Raw genomic sequence first — 22,743 nt, forward strand, 5'->3', positions numbered from 1 at the left:
AGGGAAATGCTAATTAAAACAGTGAGATACCACTTCACATCAAAGGGACTGACAATCATCACAAAGAACTGGTTAGTGTTGGTGAGAATGTGGGACAAAAGGGATTCTCATTCACTGTTGGTGGGAATGTATACTAGCCGAGTCTTTTTGAAAAACAGCATGGGCGGGCATTCCTTCCAAGACTCGGAATTGAGCTTCTCTATATCTCAGAAATTCCATTCCTGAGGGTGGTTCTTTTCATTTTGTTTTGTTTTGTTTTATTTTATTTATTTGAAACCATTGTGATTTACAAAATCCTTTATAGTTGGATTTCAGGCCTACAGTGGCAGTGAATCAGGGTCAATCCCACCATAAGAGTCGAACTTTTTCTACCAATGTTCCCAGCGTGCATCCGATACCACCACCCTTTGCCCCCAGGGCCTGCCAGTATAACATGCCCATTTAAAGTTTAGATTGTTGTAGTTTTTGTCTCTTGATTCTATTGTTGTTGACTTTGGCTTGGATATTTACTTCTGTTCTTTTTTTTTTTTTATCTCCGCCAATGCATCTGAGACTACTTGGCCCCTTACCCCCATCCTTTCTTTTTTTATTGTTCCCAATTTTATAGAAAAATGAAGAGATATGAGGTAAAAATAAGCAATTAATGTCATAAGGTTCTATGAAAAAGGCAGAAGCCCCTATCTAAAAGATAAAAAAGGGGGAAGTTTTGGTATTTTTTTTATAGGTGCAGCAAACGTTGAGGGGAAAATAGAAAGTTAAAACCCTTAGCCTAAAAACAGGCATCTGTACTCATGAAGCATCCTGCCATTAGACCAACTACAGGCTCAGGGCATAAAAATTATCTAACTCCAAAGTCTTTCTTCATGGGCACAGGAAAAGTTCTCCTCAATCAATGGTTGTCACAGTCAGCTTCTGTAATTAGAGATCTTTTTTTTTTTTTTTTGAAGATCCTATGTTGAAGTCAGCATGTCACAGAGCATCTTCTGCTTTCATCTCACCATTAGGTGGGCGGGGGGGGGGGGTTGGGGAGCCAGGGAAACCTGCCCTGAAAGCAAGTTGTTACTGTTTCCAAGTCATCAGAGTGTCATCTGAACTCACCCTGGAGAAAGTTGGTGCCCAGGACCGCAAAGATGGGATCCAATGTTTGGGAGTGAAGGATTGATTTCCAATCAACTGAGGCCTAAGTCAAGTCACTATGACAAATGTCCAGGGTGAAAGGAGCCCCTGCACTGTAAAATTTTGGAGTTCCTATCCTTATAAGATAAGAACTTATTTTTATATGTAAGATTTCCCCAATTTAATGTGTCTATGCAAATGGGAACAATCCCACATGATACATGGTGCATGTGGGGGTAAAAATAACAAGCTAAACAACCTCCATAATCTTGTTATATATAACCTGAACTCAGACCCCACGAGAAACTTATCTACTAAAATTTCTTACTAAGCAAGTCCAAAAGGATGGGGAAAACTACATCTACACTAGGAAATACACAATAAGAATTATACCTACTGAAAGGCTACCTTTTTGCTTAGGGAGCCTGCCTTGCCCAGAAAGAAGCTTCCACCACTGTTGCTGCTGATTTGTTCTCTGTGGCCCTTTTTCTCACACCTCCCTTTGCTGTGGACTGTCACTACTGAATTCAGCTTTTGAGAGACCCTCAGCTCAAGGACATTACTCGATCCCTGACTGCTGTGAGCTGTTCTATCAGACTCCACTATACCATGCCACAGGCTGAAACTGTACCCTGGAATTTAAACCTCCCCAGATTGTTTCAAAAGAATTAAACAGAATATGTATATTTCCTTTATACATGTGTTTAGATGTATTTCCTTAGTAGGTATAATTCTTATTGTGTATTTCCTAGTGTAGATGGGGCTAATCTCAAGGTCTTTAGGCCACTTTAAATTGACTTTTGTGTAAGATGTGCCATATGAATCAATCTTTAAGTTTTTACATGTGGTTATTCAATTGTTCCAACACCATTTGTGGAAGAGACTGTCTTTGTTCATTTTAAATTCTTGGCTCCTTCGTCAAAGATTAGTTGACCATATGCTTGGGGATTTGTCATTGCATATTCTGTTTTGACCTATTGGTCTGAGAAATCTGTGTTTGTTCCAATATCATGCTGCTTTGGTCACAATGACTTTGTAGTAGAGCTTCAAATTAGGTAAAGAGATCTTGTTTTTCCATATTGATTTGGCTATCCTAGGTTTTTTATGGTTTCATACAAACTTTATAATTGATTGTTCTCAATACTTGAAGAATGTTGTCTGAATTTGAATAGGGATTGCATGAGTCTATATAGTATTTTAGGCCAGATGGTCATTTTGATAATATCGATTTTTCTACCCCATGAGCATGTAATGTTTTTCCATTTTCTTAGGTCCTATTCAACTTCTTCCTGAAGTGTTTAGAAGTTTTTGTGATACAGATCTCTCAACTCTCTTGTTAGGTTGATTCCTAGGTACTTGATAGTTTAGGGCACTATTTTAAATCAGATACACTCTTTGATTTCTTTCTCCTGAGTTGTTATATCTATAAAGCTATGCGACTGTCTTTGTGTATTGATTTTGTTGTCAGACACTTTGATGTATTGATTTATTGTTTCTAGGAGCTTTTCTGTGGACTATTTAGGTCTTTGATGTATATCAGCATGTTATCTGCAAATAGAGATAGTTTTACTTCCTCTTTTCTGATTTGGATTCCTTTGATTTCCTTCTCTTGTCTGATTGCTACTGCTAGGACTTCTGATACTACGTAGAATAGGAGTGTAGACAATGGACAGCCTTGTCTGGTGCCTAACTTAGTAGAAATGTTTTCAGTTTTTTGCCATTAAGAATAATGTTGACTCTAGGCTTTTCATAGATAGCTGTTCCTATAATGAGAAAGGCTCCTTCCACACTTATTTTGCTGATGGGTTTCATCATGAATGGGTCTTGGATTTTGTCAAATGCTTTCTCTGCATCAATTGATATGAGCATGTGTGTTTTTTTGGGGGAGGGGGTTGGGCCACATCTAGTGATGTTCAGGGGTTACTCCTGGCTATGCACTTAAAAACGCTCCTGGTTTGAGGGACCATATGTGTCGCCGGGGGTTTGAACCACAGTCCTTCCTAGGCTAGGTGGGCAAGGCAGATGCCTTACCGCTTGTGCCACCATTTCAGCCCCAAGCATGTGTGTTTTTTTTTAAAGCATGTGTTTTTTTAATCCTTTTACTAATGTGGTGTATGATGTTGATTGATTATTTGCATATATTGAACCATTCTTGCATTCCTGGGATAAAACCCACTTGGTCATGATATATAATCTTTTTGCTGTGTTATTAGATTCAGTTTTTTAAGATTTTCTTCAGAATTTATGCATTTATTTTTATTAGTGAGATTGGTCTGTAGTTTTCTTTCTTGGTGTTATCTTAGACAGCTTTGAGAATGAGTGTGATATTAGCTTCATAGAAGGTATTAGGGAGTATTCTCATCTTTTTGATGTTTTGGAAGAGTTTATAATCCCATCTGGTCCTGGACTTATATTCTTGGGGAGTTAGTTTCTCCTTTCCTCCTTCCTTCCTTCTTTTCTTTCTTTCTTTCTCCTTCCTTCCTTCCCTCCTTCTTTTATTCCCTCCCTCCCTCCCTCCCTCCCTCCCTCCCTCCCTCCCTCCCTCCCTCCCTCCCTTCCTTCCTTCCTTCCTTCCTTCCTTCCTTCCTTCCTTCCTTCCTTCCTTCCTTCCTTCCTTCCTTCCTTCCTTCCTTCCTTCCTTCCTTCCTTTCCTTTCTTTCTTTCTTTCTTTCTCATTTTTCTTCTTGTTTTTTTTTTTGGGTCACATCCTGCAGTGTTCAGGGGTTACTCCTGGCTCTGTACACAGGAATCATTCCAGGAATTGAACCCAGGTCTGTACCATGTCAGCTGCATGCAAGGCAAATGCCCTACCACTGTGTTATCACTTTGGCCCAACTTTCTTAATTACTCTTTTAATTTACTTGCTTGTAATTAGCCTTTTTAGGCTTTCTACTTCCTCCTTATTGAGTATTGAGAGATGATATTTTTCCATATCTGTTCATTTCTTATAGGTTCTCTAGCTTAACTGAGTACAATTGCTCATAATAAGCTCTCATAATGTCCTGGATTTCTTGGGGTTCTATTGTAATTTCTCCCTTTTAATTTCTGATCTGATTTATATGCATATTGTCCCTTTTTTTTCCTTGTGAGTCTTATCAGCAGTTTGTCTACTTTATTCTTTTATAAAAAAACAGCACCTGGTCTCATCAATTTTTTGTATTGTTTTCTTTGTTTCTACATTGTTGATTTCTGCTCTGCTCTTTATTATTTCTTTTCTTCTGCTTGTGTTTGGGTTTCTTTGTTGGTATTTAAGGTACTTAAGGTGTCTCTTTAGGTTGTTGATTTTGTCTCTTATTTCTTTACTAACGCAGGCCTGTTTTACTATGTGTTTCCCCCTAATTACTGCTTTTGCTGTGTCCCATAGATTTTGGCAATTTGTTTTTTAATTGTCATTTGTCTAAAGAAATCTCTTTATTTCTTCCTTGAATTCCTCTGTGATCCAGCTATTATTGAGCAACATGTTGTTTAGTCTCCAGGTGTTAGATCTTCTTCACATATTCTTTTTACACAATCTTGATCTCTATGGCATTGTGGTCTGATGGGGAGCTTGGTATAATTCTTATATTTGTGACTTCATGTAAGTTAGATTTATGTCCTAAAATCTGGTCTCCTTTAGAGAAGTTTCCATGAGCATGAAAAGAATGTGTATTCAGCTTTTTGAGGATGAAAGGCCCTGTATAGATCTATTAGTCCTAGTCTTTCTAGTTTCTCCTTTAGGGATCTTATGTCTTTGGTCATGTTCTGACTAATGGATCTGTCTAGTGGTGATAAAGGTGTGTTGAAATATCCTTCTACTATCACCTTTCTGTCCATATATTTCTCTAGATTTGTGAGCATGTGGCCAGCCAGGGTTCAATCCCTGGCATCCCATATGTTTCCCTGAGCCTGCCAAGAGTGATTTCTGAGCGCAGAGCCAGGAGTAAACCGAATGCTGCTAGGTGTGACCCCCAAAAGACCCACAGAAAACAACAACAACAAAAGAAAATTATCAGATATGTCTAAAAAATAGGTTTCTCTGGGGAGGGAGGTGGATTCACTGGTGAACGGTGTAATGTTGGAAGTTATGCATGAGAAACCATTATCAATATTATTATAAACTATAGTCTCTTAAAATTTTTTTTAAAAATAGGTTCATGTCTGTCTGTAAAAGCATTATTTTAAACTAATGTTTATTCCTAACCAACAGTCTCTTTACCCCACTAGATTTAACAGGCTCACTATGACACTGGTACCTTTAGAGGTCATTTCCCTCAAACCAAACTCTTCTTTAGAATAGGTACTGTACATTCTTCTTCTTTCCTTGTGTTTTCATTTATCTTCCCACCTGACTTTTTTCCTATATTAAAATCTCAACATTGGCTGAATTTCCTTTATTGTTTCTCTGATTGAATATTATCCTCCCTATGCTTTACCCTCTTCACCAAGAAAATGGTTCCCCAAAGCAGGATAATGTAGTTTCTTTTCCCACTTCATTTCCTCCCCAAAGTTATCTGACTGCAGCCTCCATTGTTACTGCTTGTCATTACTCAGTGCTGGTTGACTTCACTCTTTCCTCCTGAAATTATAAAATGCCATTTTATTGCTGAAATGTTTCTTTGGGCACATTACCAAACATTACTTTGAGTATTTTAAAGGTTTTATTCTTTTTCCTTTGAGGGAAAAAGGAATATCCTTCCAGATATGAAGTTTATATATATATATATATATATATTATCGACACATGTGAATTATGTCTTATTTAGTGCAAATTGTGTGTTCCCAGAACTCATGCATATTGAATTATTTCATTCTTAGCATCTATATGTACAATGGAGTAAAAAAGAAGTCTTTAAAATGGTGGCTAAATTTTAAGAGGGCAAAGCTCTAACCCAATAAGAGCATGATTCCTAACTGGAGGAGGAAATTCTGGAGTCCTTGCCAGCAGAGAATAAATATGACAATACAACCAAAAGGTGGCCATCACAAGGTAGGGAGAGAGAACTAAGGGATTCCAAGCCAGGGACTTTGCTTTTGAAACTTCTGGCCTTTAACACTGTGTGAAAATGTATTTCTTTTTTATAAACCAAAGAAAGCTCGTTACCTTAATATTTAAAAGTAATTATGTGTTGTCCTTCTTTTTTTGTGTGTTATATTTGATGACCCAGCAGATGCAAGAGGCACACACAAGTAGACCTGTTATTGTTATGTGTGGAGCACAGTCCATTTTGTCAGCTAAAATCTCAATAGTAATCCAGTTTCTCACTAAGTCAAATGAATAAACCTGCTTTCCAGTGAAAATTTGGGGTTAATAGTCACTGGCTTCCTGCAACTATTTTTAGCTGTGAGTGATACTGAATGAGGTTCTATATATTCTTTATCTGAGAAGGCCCAAGAATCTAGGGAGGATTAGTTGTGCTCTAATTTAGTAACAGAGCTGGGCAACTCCACTGCTGTGCATTTATTGATATGAGTCACTGGAGAGACACTTAACTAAATCACTAAGATGATACAGAACAGGTGTCTACAGTTGTTTGAAGAATCAGGGCTATAGTGATCATGAAAATGCTCCTCTTAGATCTCCATCTAGATAGGGCTGTAGAGAGGGAGCCTCAGCCTCATTCTGGATTCCTCAGTGCCATGGCCACCCAGCAAAGAGGCATTTCCTCTCTAATGATTTAGAGTGTCAAGGACACCAAGGCTGATTGATTCCTGGGGCCTGGGGGATTTGACTTTTATTTGAGGACTAAATCTCTAGAGATCTTACTTTCAGAGACACACACATCAGTATAATAATCCTTTTCTCCCTCCCCTTTCTCCTTTTGTTCTGAAGAACACCCCAGCCTCCTCTGTATCAGCTCAATTTTCTCTCACACATGACTCCTTAAACATTTTCTTTCTTGCAAATTTGGTCTGATTTTGCTTCTGCCACTTGGAGGTTCAAGTTAAATACAAGTGCTGTCATAACTATATCTTCAAACTAAAAAGAGTTCTTATTGGGTTGTTGTAGGAAGAAAGAACAAAGCCAAGTACATAAGATTTTATAAAAAGACTCACCCATGACTCTGTCCATTCTGCTGAACATTTATAACCTTTATTAATCAGTAACTTGATATATTTTAAGGGCAAGCTCCACCCTAACAACTTAAAGAATGCAACTGAACATTGCTGTGTCTCTTGACAGGAGGTCAGCCTTCACTGAGAGATCTTGAAGTGTCTATAATCTCATATTGTTTATGTGAATTCATCCAAGGCCTGTTTTTTTTTCTCTCTATTTCGATCATAGGTATGTGGAACATGTATGGTAGGAGTCACTCATCTTACAATCAATAAGACATCCTGAAATATATGTCTTTCCAGAGATATCTATGCTGAAATTGTCTTGCTCCAGTAAGAAATGAGAAGTGTCTTCATAAACTGATAAACTGCTCCCTGTCTCTCCATCTCTAGGTTGGACATACAATTTGGCTTTATATTAAAGATTGGTACATTGATTTAAGGTCTAAGTATCACCAGAGATTAATTTTATGGAGTAGTGGTATGAAGACTGACTTTAAGGTCAGTAATCATGAAAATTCTATTTAGTCTTGGGAATTAGGCAATGGAAGAAAATAAATATCCTATTTTAGGTTCATTAGATGGGAATGCAGGCTGAGAGGTGTGGTGGTAGACAAAAGAATTTCTTTGGTCATATGAACAACCAGGGAGCCCTTTTCATTTATCAGGACATATCTCCATTTTAGAATCTAATGATAATCATGGAATGTAAGAGACATACTAATGCTGATAAGAAAGGTTCTTATGGGCCAGAGGGATGCACAGTGGGCAGGGCACTTGCCTTGCACACAATTCACCTGGTTTCTATACCTTCCCCCCAGACGGTCCCTGGAGTGATCACTGAGCACAGAGGCAAAAACTGGGTCATGAACACAGCAGTGTGTGACCTCCAAAAAACAAAACAAACAAAAATGTTAAATTCGACAGAAAAGGGACCACTAACTATAGCTGGAGATATACAAGATTCTCTTCAGAAACAGTATTAAAAACCATGGTGCCTAAAAGGGAAAAAGAAAATCGAAAGAGAGAGAGAGAGAGAGAGAGAGAGAGAGAGAGAGAGAGAGAGAGAGAGAGAGAGAGAGAGAGAGAGAGAGAGAGAGAGAGAGAGAAAAGAGACAGAGGAAAAGTGTCTACCATAGAGGCAGGCTGGGGTGGCATGTGGGGGGAATGAGAGGGTAACTAGGGAAATTAGTGGTAGGTAATGAACACTTGTGAAGAGATAGGTGTTGGAACATTGTATGACTGAAATTCAACTATCAACGTATTAGTTAACTCTATCTCATGGCCATTTAATTAAAAAAGCCTTAAATTTATCTTGGAAATGTTAATTGAGAAGGAATTGCTACCTATCGATTAGGTATGTCAGGAAATAAGAACTTGAAAGCCTAACAGTTTTGTTTCTGGGCCACACCTGGTGACACTCAAGTGTAATCCTGGCTCTGTGCTCAGAAATTACTCCTGGCAGGCTCAGGAGACCATATGAGATGCTGGGGTCAGCTGCATGCAAGGCAAATGCCTACTCGCTGTGCTTTTGCACCATGGAAGCCTAACATTTCCTATAGATATATAGATGGCTGTTTCTTTCAACCTGGGGAAGAAAGTTCATTGAAGGCATATTGAGACATTCAGAAAAAGTAGCAAAGATAAAACCAAGGAAACTATCCGATAGACATCCTCTGATATAGCCTGGTCTCATGTAAAACATATAAAAATTGCCAAAATGGGACTTTAGGAAAGTTGCATTTTGTTCTATGATCTTGAAATGTTTTCTGGCATAGGGACAAATATCGCATGTCTTGGGAAAAAAAACCAATTTTTTTGGAACCCCGCCCCCCACTAATTGGTTGTTTTTCTTGCAACACCCTATTGGTTAGTCATCCATTCAACAAATGTTGAAAATCTGCTCGTTATTATAGTGACTAGATACATGTCATGCTTTGCTTATTTGTGTAGTATCTGCAGAGACAAGAGAAGGTGCAGTGAGTTAAAGTTGTTGGAAGATATTTGGTATGGCTCTAACTGGAGCATAATAGAGAAACAGTCTTGACATAAGAGATGGTCTTAGTTCACATGAAGCCACTGAAGACTTTTTTTTTTACCAGAGTTTATTAAAAACATTCCAAAGTAATACATGCACAGGATAAAAAATTAAATAGTACAGAAGGACTTAAAATTAAAAGCAAGATTTCCCACCCCTCCTTTTTAATCTCATCTCATCTCTACAGATAAGGTCTTTCTTTTCTTTCTTTCTCTTTCATTTGTTCATTCGTTTATTCCTTCATTTCCCTTCCCCTCTTTTCCATTTCTATTTACAGATTATCTGGTGACTAATTTCTAATATTAAATAATATTTGAACAATCATTTGACTTAATCTTTAATAATTCCTCAATTACAAAAGATAAGTATTTAACCATCCCTAGCTTTCAATATGCTCCCCAATTTTTTGTATGGCATTTTTAAATGCTTCCATTGACTTAACTTACATCTTGGAGTCTACATATTGAAACAATTTTTTTTGGCCACATCTGATGATGCTCAGGGGTTACTCCTGGCTATGCGCTCAGAAATCGTTCCTGGCTTGGGGAATCATATGGGACACTGGGGGATCGAACTGCGATCCATCTGAAGCTAGCACAGGCAAGGCAGATGCCTTACCACTTGCGCCACTGCCCCGGTCCTTTATTGAAACAATTTTTGTTCCAGTACTGTGACTTTGTTTTTTACCCCTACTTTAATATATAATTTAACCCTAGTCTTCCTTCCAACTCTCTTACCTCAACATATTCTTAACTTCTTACTGTTCTTTTCTCTTCTTAATCTATTCTGGATAACAAACTAAGTCTTTCATATTTTGTAGTTAGGCTGATTATGTAGAACACTGAGTACATTCTTCATTATTCTGTTTATGTAAATACTATTTATTGAGAGCTAAGAAGCAGGGCATTATCTCTATTACATACCCAATGTCATTATGCGTATGCCACTGGAAAGAAAATATAACCACCACTGACATTAAATGGCAGCTTCTTACACTGTGTGTACATTTATTGCTGCTTCACAGGAATGAGTTTTTTGATATTTTTGTTGACTAAAGAATATTCTCCATATTCACAAACATTTTAGCTTCTTACTGATACTATCTATGGTACTGAAGGTAGATTCTTCCCCAAGAACCCGACACTGGACATTCTAATCTGAAAGGTTCTGCTGGATATCTATTACTCCAGTTAGGTATCCTGCTGGACAACTATCACTCTAGACCTTAGAGTCTCGGTAGATAACTGTCATTTCAGAAGTGCCCTGATAGGTGACTCAATCTAGAGTAACATATTCTGTTGAGTGACAATCGCTTGAGTGAAGTGCCTTGTTGGATCATAATCAGTCCAGAGTGAATTGTTCTCTTCCATAACTGTCATTCTTGACTGTGATATCTGTTGGATACCCATTACTCTAGATTGAGTCTAGAGTGAGTTCTGTGGAGATAATTGTTAACTCTGAAATAAGGTGAGACCTGTTGTCTACTCTCATTCTGGAGTGAGATGTCCTGTTGAATAATTATTAATCTAGAAGTAGGTGTGCTATGTGGGTAATTGTTACTCTGAAGTGAGGTGTTCTATGGGGGGCTGTAATTATTTTTCTGGAGTGGTGTTCTCTGAAAGTTTTTCACATTAGAGTGTTCTGTTGGTAAATGTCACGTTGGGGTGAGGTGTCCTTTGCTGCAACCATGAAATGAGGTGTCCTTTCGGGTAAACTCTAAAGTAAGGTGTTCTGTAGGAATAACTGTCACTCTGAAGTGAGGTGTGCTGTTGGCAAATGTCACTTTAGAGTGAGATGTCCTGTTGAGCAACCTCAAGATGTTCTGTAGCATTGCTACTCTAGAGTGAGGTGATCTGTGAGGGTAGCCATTATGCTAGAGTGAGATAATCTTTGGGGTACCTGTTATTCTGCAGTGAGGTGTCCCATTGACTAATTCTAACTCAAGAGTTATATATTCTGAATTAGAGCCCTGTTTTCTGGGCTCCATGTCATCCTGCTTGACTTTCCATTTCATTTATCTTTTTCCATGTCATTCTTGGGGTTTCATTTGATTTTTTCTAGAGACCTTCCTCAAGATCCTCCTCAGCAGGGGTTCAGAGGACAGAGACTGAAAACTTGAAAGTCAGAAAATGTCTTCTTTTTGCTTGACTTTGTGGGTTGGCTCTCTGGGAACTGTGGGTGGCAAAAATTTCAATCTGTGAAGACATGGCTTTGTTGGCTTCTAACCTTCAGTGAAAAATATGCCACTATATTGTTTCTTACCATAAATCTGTTTCTTATTCCTCACTTATTGTACTAAATATGATGAACTAATTTTATTCTCTCCAGGTATGTTTAAAGTCTTCACTGTAGCCACAATATCCCATAAAGTCACTGATTTGTACAGATCTAAGTTGAATGAAAGGCACTTCAGTTTGGAAACTGTTATTTCTGTTCTTCAATCTTTTCCTTTTTTCTTTTCTCTTCCAGATGCTCCAATTTCAACATTTAGGTACTGATACCCTCTCTTTCCTTTATTTGTATTTTATTACCTTTTGTTCTGTATTTATGGATATTTTCTCATTTCCCTCAGACTTCTATGCTTCAAAGCCTTATTTTCAAAAAGACTTAATTTTTTTCATTTTCCCTTTGTTTTCACTTTTTAAAGACACCCCAGATCTTTCTGAAGACAAAGGTTTTTCATTTACATTTACTTTTTTCCAACTTAACCCAGTTGTTCAGAAGTTATTTTTTAATTTTAAATTCAAATATCTCTATATATATCTCAAAATAACTCTAATTGGTTCTTTTCCTTATATTCTCTCACTTGATTCTTACTTCCGGCAATTTCCCATTCTCTCAATGTTTAGCAATAATTTCATTATCATAGTCATTAAGGAATCAATATAATCAGTATAGTGGTTATAGGAACTGGTGTAGGTTTTCTTTTGCCCATACTAACTGGTTCTTAATAAACCTCTGGAAGCACTATGTCCTAGAGTAGACGTCTCAATTGTCAGCAGGGAATTAGCTAATAAACTAAGGGATTACTTATTTCCACAAAAAAAAAAAAAAGAAAAAAGAAAAAAAAAAGCATCTTTATTCTGGAGCACCAATTCCTACCTCTCCTCAGGCAGTTTATTCAGATTCGTTATACAAATAACAACAGCAAAAACACCACAATAACAGTGACAAGGGACTTTAAATCAGTATCCATAGTAGGCTGCCTGTGTTCTGTGCACAAAGTCGAAATAGGAAGGGATGCAGTTCAGTTCCACAACTCATATAACTCTGTAGCAGATAAGACTTTTCAGGTGCCCAAGGTTTTTTGGGGTCATGTGTTTCAGATCAGCTTATATCCTATCTGGAAGATGCTTTCATGCTTGTGTCCACTATCCTGCTCCATCCACTCTTCCCCAGGTTGAGGTCTTCTTTGTTTATAACCAAATCTTGTCACTTTTCTTGGTTGAGATGTGTCAATTCTCTTTTGCATTTCTTGACTTCAATTTCAGTGGGGCCTGGGGAGGGAGGGGAGGTAAACTTACATGTTCAGTTCATCATCTTAAATTAAAAGTCTCACTTGAGGATTTTAGATGGGGGACTGATATGGATAGTTTTACATTTTAATAAAGGTCCCCCAGGTCTAGACTGATGAAAATGGATTCAAGGGGGAATGGATGGCTTACACAGTATTATTTGACTGAAGACTTGGTATCCTTTCTGAAAACATGCAGAATCTGGGACTTTGGGGGGACTTGTGGGGCACTATACCATAGTAGCCCATCATTAGGAGCCCAATAAGCTAGTGGACTATGTTTGTAGTGCCCTAGGAAGACTGAAACCCAAATATCCCAGTAGCTGAAAGGCTTGATTGAATGATGCTAGTAGGGCCATTCCAGCACTGACTAATGAAAAAGAACTCATAATTGCCCTTTGAATTGGTATTTGGGATAATCAGAAAAACTCTTTGTTCTGATGAAACTAGATGAGGTTAAAAGTACTTGCGGCCAAAGCACTAACTGGGTTTGCCATTTACTTTTTTACTTGGTTATTCAAAAAACTAGTTCCTGATACCCATTCTGCAATCAGAAGGTCTGGTTCAAACTAAATCCATTATTTATAAGTAATGTAGTACAGGCAATGTACTGCTCCCCATGCAATTTGTTCTGCTCATTCCAAAAAAAATGCAGTGACTTTCCATCTAAAATTATTGTGAAGATTCACTGACATGATCTCTTTTAGATCTTAGCACAGGATTCAACAACACTCTGACAACAGTTACTTTATATGTTGAATGAATATTCAACTACTATGTTTAAAGTAATAGATGACAGAGTCATAAGATAAGGGGAAATAATTCCCTTTTTATTATTAAAAACTTTCAAAATAATATTAATGATGGAGGAATGATATGATAAAGGAATCTAAACAAAACTATGGTCTAGGTCAAGTGCTAGATTCTACCCAAGTACCCTGAAGCAGAATTCTAAAACAATAAAATAAATAAAAGCAAGCCAAAGGAAAGCGGTCTTGGTTAGGGAGCTAACTTTAATTGTAGACCCTCAAGGATATGAGAAGTTCTGAATAAGATTAGAGGAATTTTCATAAAATCTTTATATGTTCAAAAACTTTTTTGTGTTAGCTGTATTAATTTATCTTGTCCTACAGGAAAGATTTCTCTCTGTGTACACTTACTGTTTTTGTTTTGTGGTCCCACTTCATGGTGCTTAGGATTGACCCTTGGCTTTGCACTTGGATTACGCCTGGTGGGTTCAGGGGACCATATGGGGTGATGAGGATTAAACCTGGGTTGGCCACGTTCAAGGCAAAAGTCTTTGCTGTGCTCCAAACCCTCTCTGTGTGCACTTTCTCTGTCAAACTAGCAACTCCTGTTTTTTAGCAGAGTGACAGAAACCTGACCCAATTGTAGAAATATAAACACTGGTCCTAAGCCCAATGCTAATGGTTGGTTAAAGACAAACATTGCTCTAGTTTTTCAAGGGATTACTTTCATGCTTTGCTTAATAAAAAGCAGGATATAGTTTTGTTTGAAAGACATAACTGAATAAACCCAAGTAACATTTCAAACTCAAGGTAGTTTTAGATTCATAAAATAGTGCACCACACTCTTTTCAGTGGCTGGCATATCAGACATAGGAGAGGAGGGTATAAATGCCAGCTAAGTTGAAGCCTAGTTTGAAAATAAGTAAATTTAAAACTGAGTCAATTCAGTGGGTAAACAATAGTGGTGGTTGTTTTTATATTTTCTTGATTATAGGTTTCCTAATCATTGCTAGGTCCTTTTCAAATCACTTTTAGGACTATGATTGGATCTTCATAATAATCTTACAAAATAGATCCCATTAAAAGGGCAAAAAGTTGTCTGAAATCAAATTGCTGTGAAGGTTCCAGATTCAGAACCCCAGTGTTCAGCAGTGATGATCGACCCTATCAACTAGTTCCAGGAGAAAGTGATTCACGCTACCAGGGCATAAGCTGGCTCCTCTGGGCTACTCAGGTCTAGCTTGGGTTCTAAGGGTGAGCCTGAAAGGAGGACACTGATAAGAAATAAAAGCTCAGCGAGACCCCAGGGTGTCAGGAGAAGGGCTCCCCTCAGTGGGCCCATGCTATGAGGTGACATTCTCAGAAACAGGCCAGGATACAGGCAGGAGTGAATCTGAGAGCTGAGAGCAGAGACTCGAGTCTTGCTCCTGAGAAATTCTGATTTCTCCTCTTGGCTGTGCACTTACACCTACTTCCTCCAGACAGAACTGAGGGGGGAAGAGGGGACTGAGATATGGGGCCCACAAGATCAGAAGACTGGGCTGGCACTCTGTGTGGGACAGAGGTGGCGGTGTGAACCCCCATCTCTGCCTACTTCCCCGGACCTCTCTACCTGCCACCTCGCTGGGCACTCCTTACATCTGTGTGAGGAGGTACAGTTTCATTATATTTTCCTTCCATTCAGGCAGGTAGGCCAGGCTGGTTGCCACTTCCTTCTGGATTGGCCAGGCCCAGGCCTCAAAGAACGGGGCCAGGTTCTTTTGCACTTGGTGGGAAAACATCTTCACCCAGAGGTTCATTTTGTCTATGTTGTCTGTGGGCAGGTTGGTCTGGTTCCGGTACTCAGTGAAGAGACGAATGAAAGGCTCCCAACCAAAGGCCTCCTGGAGCTAGAAAGAGAAATCAGTGGAATGTGATACTCAGTATAGGCAGGAAACCCCAAAAATACCTCACAAAATCTCTTCTTCGAACACTTATGAGCTCTCTTGCTAGCCAGTTCTCTCATCAGACACTCTTCTGCTAGTCCTAAGAAGGGTCTTGCTCCTGTAACATGCTCAACACAGAGCAAGAGCTCTAGAAATGTTGGCCTTAGTGTGGAGCATTTACTACCAATGCCACTATATTTTGGATGGCAGTAGGATGACATTATACTGGGATTTAAAATTACTTCAATTAAAAATTACTAGTTTTGTTTTTGACAAATTTTGTTTCAGAGTTCTGGGGATGTTCACCAGAACCTTAGGTGCCTGGGATCAAACTCCTGGGAGTCTGTGTATGTGAGACACATTCTAGCCTTTGGGTATTCATAGTAACAAGAGGATAAACCAAGCTGAAATACACTTATCTTCATGAACCACAGGTCTTAAGCTACTACTGGGTCACTGAAAGGGCCTTTGGGAAAAAATAAAGTGTCACAGAAACAGTAGCCAGATAAAAGAGGAAGGCATTGTTTGAAAAAAAGACCAGTCGATGTGGAAAAGCCCAGGCCAGGTTAAATTATTTTTCTTTCATTTTGGCCAGATGGCTTCCATCTTCACAAATGTGGACCATCCATTCTGGGGTCTTGACAAGGCTGAAGTCTTCTCAGCAGTTTTGCTATAATACTCTGGTGATAGACTGAAAGACACTTCAGCAGGTGGATGGACCAGAATAGTATGGGGTTGGTCTAGGATTGAGTTCCAGAATCCAAGGGAATGAAAAGCTCTACCAGAGAGCTGGGAATCAATCCAAAGCCTTGGAGGGAAGAAAAGTTGGGAGCTGAGCAATAACTGAAAAGAAAAGGGTGCAAGCTAGGAAGCAATGTTGGATTGCCTCTAACAGAAGCAGGGTCCAGGCATGAGGGAATAGTATACTATTTTGTGGGAAGGTAAAAATCATCTCCCACACTATGTGATGTGCCTCTGTGTGTGTTTGGAAATGCTCAGTTTTGAATAGCTGTTCTTCAGCTATTTTGGCTTCAAACTGAGGGGTAACTGGGTTCCAGGCAGAGCTAGCAATCATACCAATGGGGCTGTACTTGCTTCTACTGCTCTGAATCTTTCACAATGATTTGTCTTATTCTGACGAGTCTCTTCAAAGCTCCTAGTCAAGGTGGAGGTGGGTATTGAGGCAATGGAGTCCACTTCAGGATGGTGCCAAGTGTAACAACACCAAAGCATCAGCCTCAAACTTAGGCTTGGTGCAGATGCCTTCCCTGGGTATGGGAGGGTGTCAAGCTCACAGAGACTGAAGCTCAGGACTCTGACCAGGGGATCCTTCCTGCCATACCTGCAAGTAGGTTTCCAGTGCTGTCCATGCATTCCAATTTTTCACATTGGGGCCCTTGCTCAGGTAGATCCGGACTCGCTTCTCTCGAACTGGAGGCCACAAAGCAATATTGGCGCGACCTCGAGGGATGCCGAGGACTGTCTCGTGCACATACACACACCACAAGTTGCAGGTGGCCTCGGTGGTGTGAGGGGGGAATTCCCACTCCTGACGCTGCTGGTTGCGCCCCAGCTCATGCACAGGGCCCCAGAGACCCTTGGTTCGGATGATCTTCTCATTGATGAGTTCTTGCACTGACTCCAGATGGCACATGATAGGGTACCCTGCATGCATCCAGCCTGGGAGGGAAGAGAGAGGGAGGAATAGAAGATAAACAGTCTCCACCACACAATTCTCCTCTGTACTCAGTTGCCTCAGAACCTCTGCCACCCCAGGTGATACCCCCAACCCCATCATGCTCAGCTGTACCTGAGCTGCCTTACAAGTTCTCCCCATTTTGTGCTGATGCCCATCCCCAAATGAACCCAAGAAATGTGGTCACAGGGGGTTATAAGGCAATATATTGCTGCTTTTTTCTCAGTTGGTCTGCTGCTTTTTTCTCAGTTGGTCTGCAACTACAAGCCATGCACACCTGTGTCCCCATAAACTGTTCATACTATGAGGATTCTGCTGAGGGCAGGTTCTCCCACACTGACAGTTTTGTCTTCATTTGGTTTTTGATTTGCATAATCCACCTAGCAGTCCTCAGGGGACTGTATGTGATGCCATGGATCAATCTGGGGTCAGCTGCATGCAAGCCTGAGTCTTGCCCTTTGTACTCTAATCTCCTGGCCTTATTTTAGCATAGGTATCTAAGGATGCCAGAGTGCCAGAGTCTGAAAAAGCACCCAAAGTTCTGCTAAGCAAGTACGTATTCAGATGATCTGGGATCCCAGGTTCAAATTCAGGTCCTTGCATATAAAAGGCATCAATGTCTGACCACTGTTCTAGCTCCCTAATCCCTCCTTTTATTTTTTAGGGGAATTGCATGTCTGACCATTGAACTATCTCTCTAGTCCCTCTTTTATTCGAGGGGTCACATCCAGAGGCTCTCAGGATACCATACGGGATGCTCAAAATCAAACCCAGGTTGGCAATGCATAAGGCAAGTGCCTTACCAACTATACTATTGCTCCAGCCCCTGCCCTCCCTATTTTGCTTGTTTTGCTGCCAATAGACTGCTGTGCTCAGGGCATACTCCTGTATCTGTACTGGGGATCACTTTTAGCAGGGGTCAGGAGGAAATTTATGATGCTGAGGATCAAACCTGGGTCAGAGGAGTGAAAGACCTTACCCACTGTAAGGTCTAAGATCTCTTTATTCCTTGTCATTTTAGCATTAATTTCTTTCTCCCAACAGCTATGACCAAGCCAAGTTCTCCACCTCCACCAATGACATCTTGTTCATCCCCTGCTGAACATAGTGAGATGTCTGGACCATTCCTGTTTCTGGATTCCATATCTCTGACAAGCCAAGTTACACGGTGCAACATGTCAGCCCACTAAAGACGTATGGTTCCATAACTGCTGGATTCATGTCCTGTGATCCCCTCACATTCCCATGTCCCATCCAAGAGTTTAGATAGTTTCTTTCATCTTTACTGAAGGTTCCAGGTCATCAAACCATTGCATACTTTAATATTTAAGTAGTTTCCCATGATTTTTCGAATAGAGGCATTCCTAGTGTTAGTTGGGGGTTAGTGGTCACCACCCATGATACTCAGCTCCTGAGCTGGGGTCTGGCAAAACAGGGGCCATCAGAGTGACACTCAGAGGTCCTGGGGACAATGTGGCATCAGCAGTCAAGGGCAAAGCCTCATGCATACAAACAAGGCACATACTCTGGGCAAGAGAGATAGTGTACTAGTCAAGGTGGCCTCACACGTAGTCCCCTGAACACTACCAGAAGTGACCTGAACAAAGAGCCAGAAGTAAATCTTAAGGATGTGAACTAAAACCAAAGAAATTAAAAAAGACATGCAAGTACTCTACTCTATTTCTGTTCATTGTTTTTGGTGAGAGGCAGCTGAGCTTATTACTATAAAATACCTTTTCAATTAAATACCAAGAACTGCTTCTTAAATACATTGACAGAAGAACTATTTAGCCCTGCTGGCTGGGCCATACACACCACCCCCAGAGAAGTGCCCATGGTACTCACCAACTGAGATCTGCACATCGGCCACGATCCTCTGAGGCAGGCGCAGCGGGAAGGGCTCAGCCCCTAGCCGTGCTACAGCCTGCATCACCTCGTCCCAGAGGCGGAGCAGTGCCTCTGGGTTCTCCACTGTGCGCAGATTGGCTGTGGGCACTGTCAGGATGATGTTATCCGTGGCCAGTTCTCCCCAGGGACCTGGATGCTCCTGGAGTCGCCTTTTCCACTCTTCCTGAGAGGTCTCCCCTGGGGAAAGAGGCCTGAAGCTCACTCCCCTGGACCCTAACATTGATGCATGACAACCAGAGCCAAGGTGACAACTAGCCACTGTTCTCTCTCTCTCTCTCCCTCTCTCTCTCTCTCCCTCTCTCTCTCTCTCCCTCTCTCTCTCTCTCATTCTCTCTCTCTCTCTCTCGCTCACTCTCTCACTCTCCATCCCTCTCCAAGCAATCTGAGGATGGGGTCTAATCTGCCTCTATCTCTTTTGCCCAAAGCTGCAGATAAGGAAGCTTTGCTTTTAGTACCCTAACGATCTGGCTCTCTTTTCCTACCCCAAATAGCCCAAACCTTCCCCTCTGCATGCCCAGGCTCTGGTTCCCCTTTCCCGTGGGGTTTGCTCCTGGACTTCCACTCACCCAGCTTGTAGAAGGGAGCGTGCACGGCCCCCTTCACAGTGATGGGCACAGAGCCCAGCTTGCTGCTCTGAGGTACAATGATGTAGAGCAGGCCACCCCATAGACAGGTGATAGACTTGGTGGGTTTGTCCAGGCAGCACCGGTTGATCACTAGGGGGCCCCGGAACAGCTTGCTAGCTCTGGTCAGGTCATCAGTGTGGCAGCCGATCTGCACCTGGAACAGAGTCCCCCCAACAGAGTTGCCTGGGGTACATGTGGACAGGTGAGATGCAGAGCAAGATTAAAAGGGCCGCTGGGCTGTGAGCATACACAGGACCTGTCTTCCCAGCAGACAAATGTGCCACATTCATTGAATTCTGTCCTTCCTCCCTGATATATGAATAGAAACAGGTCAACATCCCCTCTAACCTCCCTCAATTCTGCTAAGAAACAAGGGTCAAGTGGAGAGACCAGCTGGGGACCCTCAGGGCCTTGTGGCTGACATGAGCCCTGGTTGCCTCCTACATGGTCTGGATCCTCCTGATCCTCTTCATCCTGCCTTCTGCTGGTGGACACTGAGGTACTGTGGGACCTCTGACTAGGGTAGTGCCATATTCAGGCCCTCCCCTGGGCTTAGGAAGATATCCACACTGGTTGCAGTCCCAAGACTTTCCTGCTTGTGGTCTGGGGACATTCTAGGAGAGACAAAGCCACAGACCAGACCTCATTGTCAATATGCCCTCAACAGAGACAGACCAGGAGAGCAACTGAATTTTCCAAAGGGTGTATGTTTATGTGCTGTGTAAATGAGTGTATGGGTGTGTAAGTATGTTAGTGTACGAATGTGTGTAAAGTGTATGCACAAATATCTATGAGTATGTGTGCATGGATGAGTATTTGTGTGCGTGTATATATGAGCATTTATGTATGTGTTTGCATGAGTGTACTTGTGTGTATGATGAGGTGCAGATGGATAGGGCATGCAGGGAAGTCTCTACCATCACAGAGGAGGAGATGAAGTCACACCCAGGTGGCAAAGAGACACAAGGAAAAGGAACTAATAATCCACTAATAATCTAGGACACCAGGTGCTGAGGCTCTGCCCTCTGCTTCCTTTTGTTTCTTTATTTCTGATTTGTTTTGGGCCATATCTAGCATTGTTCAGGAATTTCAACTGACTTTGCATTCAGGGATCATTTCTGGAGGGTTAGGAGGACCATTTGGGGTGCTGGGTATAAAACCCAGGTCAGTCCCATGCAAAGCCAAGGCCCTTCCTGCTATACAATTGTTCTGGCCCCTGGCTTCCTTTCTTCATCCTTTATTCGATAGCATAAGTTCAACACTCAAAACCTGAGTTAGGAAGAGCTCTGTGTCCTGGTCCCTAAAATATACCATATTTTTACATCAAAACTGAGCAGTGGAGGCCAGAGCAGTGGTCCATTGTTAGGGCATTTGCCTTGCACACGGCTGATCTAGGACAAACCTCAGTTCAATCCCCTGGTGTCCCAGATGGTCTCCCAAGAAAGGAGTGGTTTCTGAGTGCATAGCCAGGAGTAAACCCTGAGCATCATGGGGTGTGGTCCCAAAACCAAACCAAAACAAAACAAAAACAAACAAAAAAACAACTGAGCAGGTGTGCAAGTTAAAAAGGGGGCATCAAAAGGGCTGTTTAGAGGCTTAACTCAGATGTAGAGAGTTGCTACAGATGCTCCAGGTGAGGCGGGGCAGGATTTTACCTTGAGATCAGCAGAGGCAGCGGCTTCAGGCAGCGAGACCTCAATGATCTGCCTCCCAGGGATATAGAGACCGGTGCTCATCCAGCAGTATCTGGTGCCTGCAGGGGACAGCATGGAAAGGGCCAACTTTATCCCAATCTCCATTTCACCTCCATCCAGGGCTTCCAAAACCCCTACCCAAAGTTTTCCCTTTTCTTCCTACTCCAACTCAACTCTTGAAAACCCAACCTCAAACCTCAGGTCCTTCTGTCCTTGGGAGAGTACAGACAAGATTGACACTGGCTGAGAGGAGGTGCCTGGATGACACTGCATCCCATTCCCAACGACCTCCATAGTGCATATTTGGATTACAGTACCCACAATACCCTGTCCATACCTGGATTGTTGCAGTTGACCTCCACAGTGATGGGCACTTCCGAGGGACGTAGGTAGAGGCTGCTGTACATATCCTCAATCTCTGGGACTAAAAGAGAGAGGTCGCTGCCTGAGTGGGCCAGTCCAGTGGCCAGAGACAGCATGGCACCCCGGCAGCAGTCGTTGATCACAGGGTTCTCCCGTGTGGCTACTGGGAGCCTGTAGCGACTGAGCAGCTTTCTCAGCAGCCGATGCACAGACATATAGGCTGGGATCTCCTCAGCGGGAATCTGCAGGAAGGCAGCACCATCGGGGCCCAGCTTAGCCAGCCAGCCCTTCTCCACATTCCCTCGTTTTCTGCCCATGATGACCTGGAACTCGGCCAGGGTGGAGCGGAAGTGGTAGGTCCGGATCCCTGCTTTGGGGGTCCGGAAGGGCCCGGGATTCAGGCTTTGGCTGGTGATACTAATGCCGAAGGGGTTGAGCAAGAGGTTTCCTGGGAATCGGGCCAACGGGGACACTCCGGGGTTCTTGAAGGCCCACCACCAGGCCTGCGCACCCACAAACAGTCCCCCGCCTTCAGCGACGAACTCTTGCAGGGATTTGACTCCCACATCGCTCATGGGCTCGAAGCAGTACACGCTGGCATCACTGGGCAGGTGTGGCTCGATGCTGGCCTCGATGCCACCCACTGCCAATAAGCTGCTCAGGGTCCTTAGCTCGGTCTGCACCACAATCTTGCCTCTGCGGCCCCCGTCCAACCAGCGGACAGCATTGAGCAGGAAGGGGCCCAGCTTGCTGACCGTGAACAGGACCTTGTGGCCAGTCACCACGATCCGGCCTCGGCCGTAGCGGGCGGCAGCAATGACGCAGCCATGGTAGGAGTCTAAGCCCAGGGGGAAGGCCAGTGCACCGTGCACCAGCAGCTGCGATGGGAAGCAGTCCGAATTAGTGATGTCCAACTCTGAGATGCCATGCAATAGCTCCTCTCGGTCCTCAGAGAGATCGTCTTCACAGCTGCAAAAAACACAGGTGTGGTCTTTTAGGAGAGAAGATTGCCATCCTCATCCCTCCAACATGCATTCACTCCCCACCCTCCCTAGAATCTGTATGGGGCCACCAGTAAGTT

The 22,743-nt window shown here is 42.0% G+C and overlaps 1 protein-coding gene across 3 annotated transcripts in view; it reads right to left on the reverse strand.

Moving 5' to 3' along the window:
- Positions 1–12,249: 12,249 nt before the first annotated feature.
- TCAF1 (TRPM8 channel associated factor 1) overlaps positions 12,250–22,743 on the reverse strand; it is a 68,068-nt gene continuing 57,574 nt past the window's right edge. For all 3 annotated transcript variants that reach the window (XM_049774311.1, XM_049774310.1, XM_049774312.1), the window contains exons 3-9: positions 21,637–22,631; positions 21,261–21,358; positions 19,546–19,759; positions 18,917–19,156; positions 16,718–17,055; positions 15,089–15,339; positions 12,250–12,684 (exon numbers count right to left, since the gene is read on the reverse strand). In XM_049774311.1, coding sequence (XP_049630268.1) covers positions 12,675–12,684; positions 15,089–15,339; positions 16,718–17,055; positions 18,917–19,156; positions 19,546–19,759; positions 21,261–21,358; positions 21,637–22,631 — 2,146 coding nt within the window. In that variant the 3' untranslated portion in view covers positions 12,250–12,674. The remainder of the gene's footprint in view (positions 12,685–15,088; positions 15,340–16,717; positions 17,056–18,916; positions 19,157–19,545; positions 19,760–21,260; positions 21,359–21,636; positions 22,632–22,743) is intronic.

The sequence above is a fragment of the Suncus etruscus genome, chromosome 1 (genome assembly GCF_024139225.1).
Source record: "Suncus etruscus isolate mSunEtr1 chromosome 1, mSunEtr1.pri.cur, whole genome shotgun sequence".
Classification (NCBI taxonomy): domain Eukaryota; kingdom Metazoa; phylum Chordata; class Mammalia; order Eulipotyphla; family Soricidae; genus Suncus; species Suncus etruscus.